The 8,552-nt window shown below is 54.6% G+C and overlaps 1 protein-coding gene across 1 annotated transcript; it reads left to right on the forward strand.

Annotated features, from left to right (window-relative positions):
- The first annotated feature begins 5,794 nt into the window (after nucleotides 1–5,794).
- RNASEH2C (ribonuclease H2 subunit C) lies at nucleotides 5,795–7,456 on the forward strand. The gene is made up of 4 exons (XM_068664890.1): nucleotides 5,795–5,969; nucleotides 6,419–6,537; nucleotides 6,623–6,742; nucleotides 7,333–7,456. Exons 1-4 carry the CDS (start codon nucleotides 5,828–5,830, stop codon nucleotides 7,378–7,380), a joined length of 429 nt encoding a protein of 142 aa, XP_068520991.1. The 5' UTR covers nucleotides 5,795–5,827; the 3' UTR covers nucleotides 7,381–7,456.
- Nucleotides 7,457–8,552: the final 1,096 nt, after the last annotated feature.

Consider the following 8,552-nt stretch of genomic DNA (forward strand, 5'->3'; position numbering starts at 1 on the left):
CCCCCGTGGGCTTTCCATCAGCAGAGCCTGGCTGCAGGATTGTTGGAGAAGTTCAGCCCTTCATTACGCTTTGCCCTCCAAGCGGCTGAGTTTCTTCACCCCTGTGGAAGTCTTATTTCAGGAAACAGAGGGTAAAAGCAGCCCCTGGAGGAATGAGGATTGCTCCAAGAGCTGCCTGATGCCCACGCTTCCCAGCAGCCCATGGCAGTGCAGCATGTACTGGGTGCAGCTTGCTCCAAAAAGGCTGTGGTGCCCCAAAGGCCTGTCCAGAACCGTGGCCGTACAGGTCTCTGGCTGCAGGGAGTGCCAGAGCCTGTGGCTGCCAGGGGAGGGAGGCAGGTATTGCACCTGCGTGAGGTGCAAGCAGGTGGGAGATGTGGTCAGCGTGGTGGCAGAGCTGAACAAGGAGGTTGAGAGACTGAGGGCCACCAGGGGCAGTGAGCAGAAGTGTTCCTTTTTTGTGCTACTACGCTGCCTTTGTATCAAACTTTGGTGGTTTTACTCAGGTGGGCAGCCGAGCTCCACCACAGCCGCTCTCTCACTCCCCCTCCTCAAAGGGAAAGGGAGAGCAAATAGGACGTAAAGGGCACAAGGGTTGAAATAAGGACAGGGAGATTGCTCAACAATTATCATGACAGACTCAGAGTAGGGAGATATGGGGTTCCACGTGCATCTGGAGAACACGGTGTGCGACTTGGAGTTCAGGGTCAGAGCTGAGTAGTTCCCGAATTACCCACATGGTGCCAGAATTACCCAAATGGCTTGGTGGGGGAGAGCTGACCACTGCTTGGGGGTGGGATGGGCATCAGTCAGTGTGTGTGTAGCAACAATTACCTTGTTCATCACTTGCTTTGCACATTCTATTATTCTTATCATCATCATCATCATCATTCCCCCTTCATTTTTTGTCCTACTAAACTGTCTTTGTATCAAGCCACCAGCTTTGTTTTTTGTTTTTTTTTTTTTTCTTTTCCCAATTCTCCCCTCCATTCCACTGGGTTGGGGGGGAGGATGAGCAAACAACTGTGTGGTACTTAGCTGCCTGCTACATAAGTCCTTTTGGCACACAATGTGGGGCCTGACGGGTAGGGATTAGGACAGATCACAGAATCACAGAATAGTTGAGGTTGGAAGGGACCTCTGATGAACATCTAGTCCAACCCCCTGCCAAGCAGGATCACCTAGAGCATGTTGCACAGGATGGCATCCAGGTGAGTTTTGAATATTGCCAGAGAAGGAGACTCCACAGCCTCTCTAGGCAACCTGTCCCTGTGCTCTGTCGCCCTCACAGTGCAGAAGTGCCCCCTCATATTGAGCTGGAACATCCTGGGCTTCAGTTTGTGCCCACTGCCTCTCACCCTGTCGCTGGGCACAACTGAAAAGAGTTGGGTTCCATCCTCTCAACACCCTCCCCACAGATATTTATATACATTAATGAAGTTTCCCCTCAGTCTTCTCTTTTCCAAGCTAAACAGGCCCAGTTCTCCCAGTCTGTCCTAGTATGACAGGTGCTTCAGTCCTCTAATTGTCTTCATAGCCCTAGTCATAGCCCTGATCCCCTTTGTAACCCTCTGCAGATCTGACCAGAGCATGTTAAAAGACGTTATAAGCATTAGGTCAGTTTAATAGTTGATGATCACTTTTGTTTGTTTGTTTGTTTGTGTTTGTTTTTGTTTTGTGGTTGTTTTGTTTTGTTTTGATGTTGGGTTTGCTGTGTTTGCTTTCAGAATTGTGTTGTATGGCACATTACTCGTATGTGTTCCCTGTTGTGCTGTCTGTCATTTCTGGGGGGTGGTTTAGTGTTATCATATTGCTCTGCTGTGTAACTCTGCCTTCTGATATGATAAAATTACTGGTTGTGAGACTAGTTGGGCCATAACCTCTGTGCTTCTGGAACCATCTGTTGGAAACTATTAATAATGTTGTGGTTTAAGCTAGCTGGCAGCTAAGCACCACACAGCCGTTCACTCACCTTCCCCCCCTCCCTCTCTGGGGTAGGAGAGAGAATCAGAAAAACAATGAAAACCTGTGGGTTGAGATAGAGACAGTTTATTAGGACAGTAAAGAAAGGAAACCGATAATAATAATGATAATAGTACTACTAATAATGTGTACAAACAAGTGATGCACAATGCAATCACTCGCCACCTGCTGACTGCCCAGCCTATCCCTGAGCACCCAGTCCCCCCGACCCAGCCAGCCCCCCCATATAATTGTTCACACCAGCTACAAGGAGCTGGTGTGAACAAATTAACTCTATTCTAGCTGAAACCAGGACACTATCCTAGTAGATCACGTTTAGTATTCATTTGTGCACGTCACCTTCTCCATTCCAAGACTCGACTTGTGTGTAACACATGTGCATATCTGCATGCCAAAGATTCTGAGGTTTTCTTTGGACTCGCGTTTGGAGAAATGCCACTGCTGTGGGTTTTGTGTTGCTGCTGGGGAAAAGCACAGCTTTGTGCATCCAGTTGCATTAGGATATTGTCTCAGAATCCTGATGGTGCACTGGGCTCCTGTCTTGTCAGATGCTGGGCCTAGCCAGGCAAGAATGCAGAGGAGACAATATCATGCATTGTTTGTCTAACCTCACTGATCTTCATTTAATTTTCAATCCCTCGGTGCTACCATCCTTTGCCACCCCTTTGTGCCCCATTCTTTATCTCACCAAATGGTTGACACAGGCAAAGGAGGGGATTAGGTGAGGCAACCAAGTGGTGAGACCGAGAGCAGTGTCTCTCCAGGGAACTAGACCACTCGTACGACTGTGCATCACTAGGAGGGTTGCTGTTCACCACGTGAACTAAAGTGCAGGCACACTGATTCTGACATAAGCTTGCATTATCCCACCTCTCTGTATCCTCCGCTCCATTCTCGCTTGTTGGTAAAGTGAGATTTAGTCCATCTCATTTATTTGCTGATAGAAGGTGAGGTCCTCTGTGCAGAAGTATTATGTTCTCCCTTAATCCCACTTTAAATCCAGGTTGGAAAGAAAAATGTTAAAGGTGTTGACTTACAACAGTGTCTGATTGTGAAAATTAGCTTGTTAGGATGACACATGACATGATAAAGATAGGCTACATACAATCTTTTAAACTAACCCTAGTCTAGTAGGAATGCATTTGATGTTACCTTGTGAGGATAATGGTGAAATAAAGCACACATTAGAAAAAAGATCATAATCTGATACTGAACAGGAGATGTCCATTTATTTTCACTTTTCCAGTTGTTCATCTGTCTTTGTTGGTTTGGATGGGTTTATTTCATGGAGCAGATCTTCTTGGGAGTCATCATGCGGCACTTGATGGGTAAGCAGGCGATCAGGCCCAGTCAGCATGGGTTTATGGAAGGCAGATCCTGCTTGACGAACCTGATCTCCTTCTATGACAAAGTGACGCGCTGGGTGGACGAGGGAAAGGCTGTGGATGTGGTCTACCTTGACTTCAGCAAGGCTTTTGACACCGTCTCCCACAGCATTCTCCTCAAGAAACTGGCTGCTCTTGGCTTGGACTGGCGCACGCTTCGTTGGGTTAGAAACTGGCTGGATAGCCGGGCCCAAAGAGTCGTGGTGAATGGAGCCAAGTCCAGTTGGAGGCCAGTCTCTAGTGGCGTCCCCCAGGGCTCGGTGCTGGGGCCGGTCCTCTTCAACATCTTCATCAATGATCTGGATGAGGGCATTGAGTGCACCCTCAGTAAGTTTGCAGATGACACCAAGTTAGGTGCATGTGTCGATCTGCTCGAGGGTAGGAAGGCTCTGCAGGAGGATCTGGATAGGCTGCACCGATGGGCTGAGGTCAACTGCATGAAGTTTAACAAGGCCAAGTGCCGGGTCCTGCACCTGGGGCGCAATAACCCCAAGCAGAGCTACAGGCTGGGAGATGAGTGGTTGGAAAGCTGCCTGGTGGAGAAGGACCTGGGAGTATTGGTGGATAGTTGGCTGAATATGAGCCAGCAGTGTGCTCTGGTGGCCAAGAAAGCCAACGGCATCCTGGCTTGTATCAGAAACACTGTGACCAGCAGGGCTAGGGAGGTGATCGTCCCCCTGTACTCGGCTCTGGTGAGGCCGCACCTCGAGTACTGTGTTCAGTTTTGGGCCCCTCGCTACAAGAAGGACATCGAGGTGCTTGAGCGGGTCCAAAGAAGGGCGACGAAGCTGGTGAGGGGCCTGGAGAACAAGTCCTACGAGGAGCGGCTGAAGGAGCTGGGCTTGTTCAGCCTAGAGAAGAGGAGGCTCAGGGGTGACCTTATTGCTCTGTATAAGTACATTAAAGGAGGCTGTAGCGAGGTGGGGGTTGGCCTGTTCTCCCACGTGCCTGGTGACAGGACGAGGGGGAATGGGCTAAAGTTACGCCAGGGGAGTTTTAGGTTAGATGTTAGGAAGAATTTCTTTACTGAAAGGGTTGTTAGGCACTGGAACAGGCTGCCCAGGGAGGTGGTGGAGTCACCATCCCTGGAAGTCTTCAAAAGACGTTTAGATGTAGAGCTTAGGGATATGGTTTAGTGGGGACTGTTAGCGTTAGGTCAGAGGTTGGACTCGATGATCTTGAGGTCTCTTCCAACCTAGAAATTCTGTGATTCTGTGATTCTGTGATTCTTTCAGATTCTGTGATTCTACAAGTGGCTGAGACAAACCCCATCAGCTTACAGGAAGATAGACAAAGTGCTATTTGTTGTGCTACAGTGGCAGAAGACAGACATTCAGGATCGTGCCTGGGAATACTCAAGGAGATGGAATCCACTTTGTTTGTGAGCTAAGACCAAGCACTCTGAGCAGAGCAAAGGCCACATTAGTCATTTCCCAATAAAATAAGTAAATGACCTGGGCTAGGTGCTGGCTCAAGGTGCCAGAAAAAAAAAAAAAAAAAAAAAGGGGGGGGGGGGGACTCTGCTGTGGGCACAGGAGAAACCAGTTCTGTCCTACAGCAATCGGTAATGAGGGACATGGTGGGATCTCAGATTAAATCCACTCGTGTTATCCAAGACCTCTTTAGCATTTTCCTTCCCAGCTCACCCAAGTGCAGAGCAGGGCTGTGGGGATTTTATGTGGGGGCATTTTCTTCTAGCCCCCAGCCATGCCTGAGGAAGTTGCAGATGGCCACATTGAGCCATCCATGGCTTTAGCACCAAGGTGTCTTCTGCGTGGAGCTCCTAGATAACACAGAGATATCATGGGAGAGTTCCCCCCTCTTAATTTTTAACTCCAACTCTTAACTCCAACTCCAAATCCAACTGTAACTCCAACTCTAAATCCATCTTTATCTCTACGCCCAACTCCAACAACCCTAACTCCGACTCTAACTCTAACTCCAAAGCTAATTGTAACTCTAACTCCAACTCAAATTTGAAAAACCCTAAGTTAAGAACAAGCAAACAAACAAACAACAACAACAAAATCTCCAAGTTCAGGTTTTTATTTAGGGTTTTTCCGAACGTTTCGTTTGGAAAGAGAGAAGGCGCAGAGCCCTGTGGTGTGGGGGGTTGCGTAAAGGCTCCCCGGGGGGGGGGGTTCAGGTGTACCCAAAAGTTCCCTGGGGCATAAATGGGTCTGTGGGGTGGGGCCCATGGGGCAATTGTGTGGCTGGGGGGGGGTGTTTATGGGGTGTAACAGTGGGTGGGGGTGCGGGAGGGGGGGGGTCATGGGGTATAAAAGGGGCTGGGGGCTTCTCCTGGGGCGTTAGCGAGGCTGAGCGTTGGTTCAGGGGGGTATAAGGGGGGCTGGGGGGGGGGTCCCTGGGGTATTGGGGGGGGGTGAGAGGGTGAACTACAACTCCCATCATCCCCCGCGCGGTGGGTGAGTCGCGCGGCTGACGTCACTTCCCGCAAAATGGCGGCGCCCGTGCGGGTGCGAGCGGCCCCGGGGGGGTCCCCGGAGCGGCTCCGGGCCCAGCTCCTGCCCTGCCGGGTCGGCAGCGACGGCCCCGCGCCCGTCGGGGCCTTCCTCAGGGCCCAGCACGGCCCGGGAGGCGGTGGGGAACCGGGGGGGGGCACCGGGGCCTGGGGGGGGGGCACCGGGGCCTGGTGGGGGGGCACCGGGGGCGGGTTCCGGGGGGTTTGGGGGCCCCGGGAACAATTTGTGGGGCACCGGGGGTGGGCACAGGGGGCTGGGGGGTACCGGGAGGGGGGGTACCGGGGCTCGGGGGGCACCGGGAACAATTTGGGGGGTACCGGGGGTCTGGGGGACACCGGGGGGCGGTTGGGGGGGGGGCACCGGGAAAGGGGTATTGGGATTTTGGGGGGCACCGGGAACAATTTGGGGGGTACCGGGGGGGGATATTGGGGGTCTGGGGGTTACCGGGGGTTTTGGGGGGGCACCGGGACCCGGTTGGGGAATGGGGGGAGGGGTTCCGGGGATTTGGGGTCACCGGGACCCGGTTTTTGGGGGTCCTCACCCCCCCCCACTCCCCCCTTTTTGCAGAGCTCTGGGCCTCGTTCCGCGGGCGCCGCCTGGGGGGCCGCGAGCTGCCCCTGCCCCCCGGCTACCGGGGGGAGCTGCTGCGGCGGGAGCCCCCCCCTGGCGACGAGGAGGACCCCAAGGTGACGCTGCCCCCCCCCCCCCCCAAAATCCTTCTCCCCCCCAAAAAATCCCCCCCACCCTGACCCTTTCCCCCCCCCCCCCCAGGAGCAGTGGGTGACGGTGACGGCGACGTTCGGGGCCATCACGGAGTGGGGGGCCGACACCGTGCCCCCCCCCGGGGGGGGGCTGGCGCGGGCGCTGCAGTGGGGGCCCCTGGCCCATGCGGTGGGTTTATGGGGGGGGGTCCCCTAAATTTTTTGGGGGGCCCTAAATTGGGAGGGGGGAGGGGGAAAAGTGGCCCTCAAATAGGGGGGGTTCTATTAAAAGGGGAAATGGGGGGGGGGGGGCTTGGTTTGTAAAGGGAGGGGGCACGGGGGTCCCAAAAAGGGTTTGGAGGGTGCAAATTTTGGGGGGGGGGGTCCCCAAAGTGGGGTGTCCGTGAGGCTTTTGGGGGGGGGGGGTTCCTGTAAAAGGGGTGCTTGGGGAAAATGGGGGGGGGCTGCTTGGGCCCCCAGGGAAGGGGGGGTCGGCACAGGAGCCCCCCCCCCCCCCAAAAAAAGAAAAAAAAAAAAAAGGTTTTGGGGGAAGTTGGTTTATTTTTTGGGGGGGGTGAGGTGAGTAAATTTGGGGGTGGGGGGTCACAAATTCAGGGGGAGGGTCCCTAAATTTTAGGGGGGGTCCCGAAGGGGGGGGGGATGTTGGGGGGGGATCTTTAGATCCCTAAATTGTGAGGAAGGACCCCAAAAAGGTGTGGGAGGAGCCCCAAAAAGGGGAGGGGGGACCTAAAATGATTCCCCCCCCCCCCATAAAAACAGATCCACGCCCCCGTCCCCGATGACAGCGACGAGGAGGCGGAGCCTTGAGCTGCCCCGCCCACTGTGGGCAGGGCTTATCACCCTGACCCCGCCCCTTATGAATAAATTAACGCCTGGTAACCAATGGGTGGAGCTGTTTAATGAATGGGGGGCGTGGCTTGAGGGCAGTGGGCGTGGCCTGGGGCGGGGGGCGTGGCCTCACCACTTGCCCCAGTTGTCACCCTGACCCCGCCCCTTATGAATAAATTAACGCCTGGTAACCAATGGGTGGAGCTGTTTAATGAATGGGGGGCGTGGCTTGAGGTGGGTGGGCGTGGCCTGGGGCGGGGGGCGTGGCCTCACCACTTGCCCCGCTTATCACCCTGACCCCGCCCCTTATGAATAAATTAACGCCTGGTAACCAATGGTGGAGATGTTTAATGAATGGGGGGCGTGGCTTGAGGGTGGGTGGGCGTGGCTTGGGGGAGGGGGCGTGGCCTCACCACTTGCCCCACTTATCACCATGACCCCGCCCCTTATGAATAAATTAACGCCTGGTAACCAATGGGTGGAGACTTTTAATGAATGGGGGGCGGGATAATGAACGGGGGGCGTGGCCTGAGGATAGATGGGCGTGGCTTGTGGTGGTGGGCGTGGCCTGGGGGCAGGGGGCGTGGCCTCACCACTTGCCCCACTTATCACCCTGACCCCGCCCCTTATGAATAAATTAACGCCTGGTAACCAATGGGTGGAGACGTTTAATGAATGGGGGGCGGGGATAATGAACGGGGGGCGTGGCTTGAGGGCGGTGGGCGTGGCCTGGGGCAGGGGGGCGTGGCCTCACCACTTGCCCTGCTTATCACCCAGACCCCGCCCCTTATGAATAAATTAACGCCCGGGTAACCAATGGGTGGAGACGTTTAATGAATGGGGGGCGTGGCTTGAGGGCGGGTGGGCGTGGCTTGGGGGCGGGGGGCGTGGCCGGGGGCGGGGGGCGTGGCCTCACCACTTGCCCTGCTTATCACCCTGACCCCGCCCCTTATGAATAAATTAACACCTGGTAACCAATGGGTGGAGACATTTAATGAATGGGGGGCGGGGATAATGAATGGGGGCGTGGCTTGAGGGTGAATGGGCGTGGCTTGAGGGTGGTGGGCGTGGCCTGAGGAGGGGGGCGTGGCCTCAATGCTTGCCCCGCTTATCACCATGACCCCGCCCCTTATGAATAAATTAACGCACGG

The sequence above is a fragment of the Anas acuta genome, chromosome W (genome assembly GCF_963932015.1).
Source record: "Anas acuta chromosome W, bAnaAcu1.1, whole genome shotgun sequence".
Classification (NCBI taxonomy): Eukaryota; Metazoa; Chordata; class Aves; order Anseriformes; family Anatidae; genus Anas; species Anas acuta.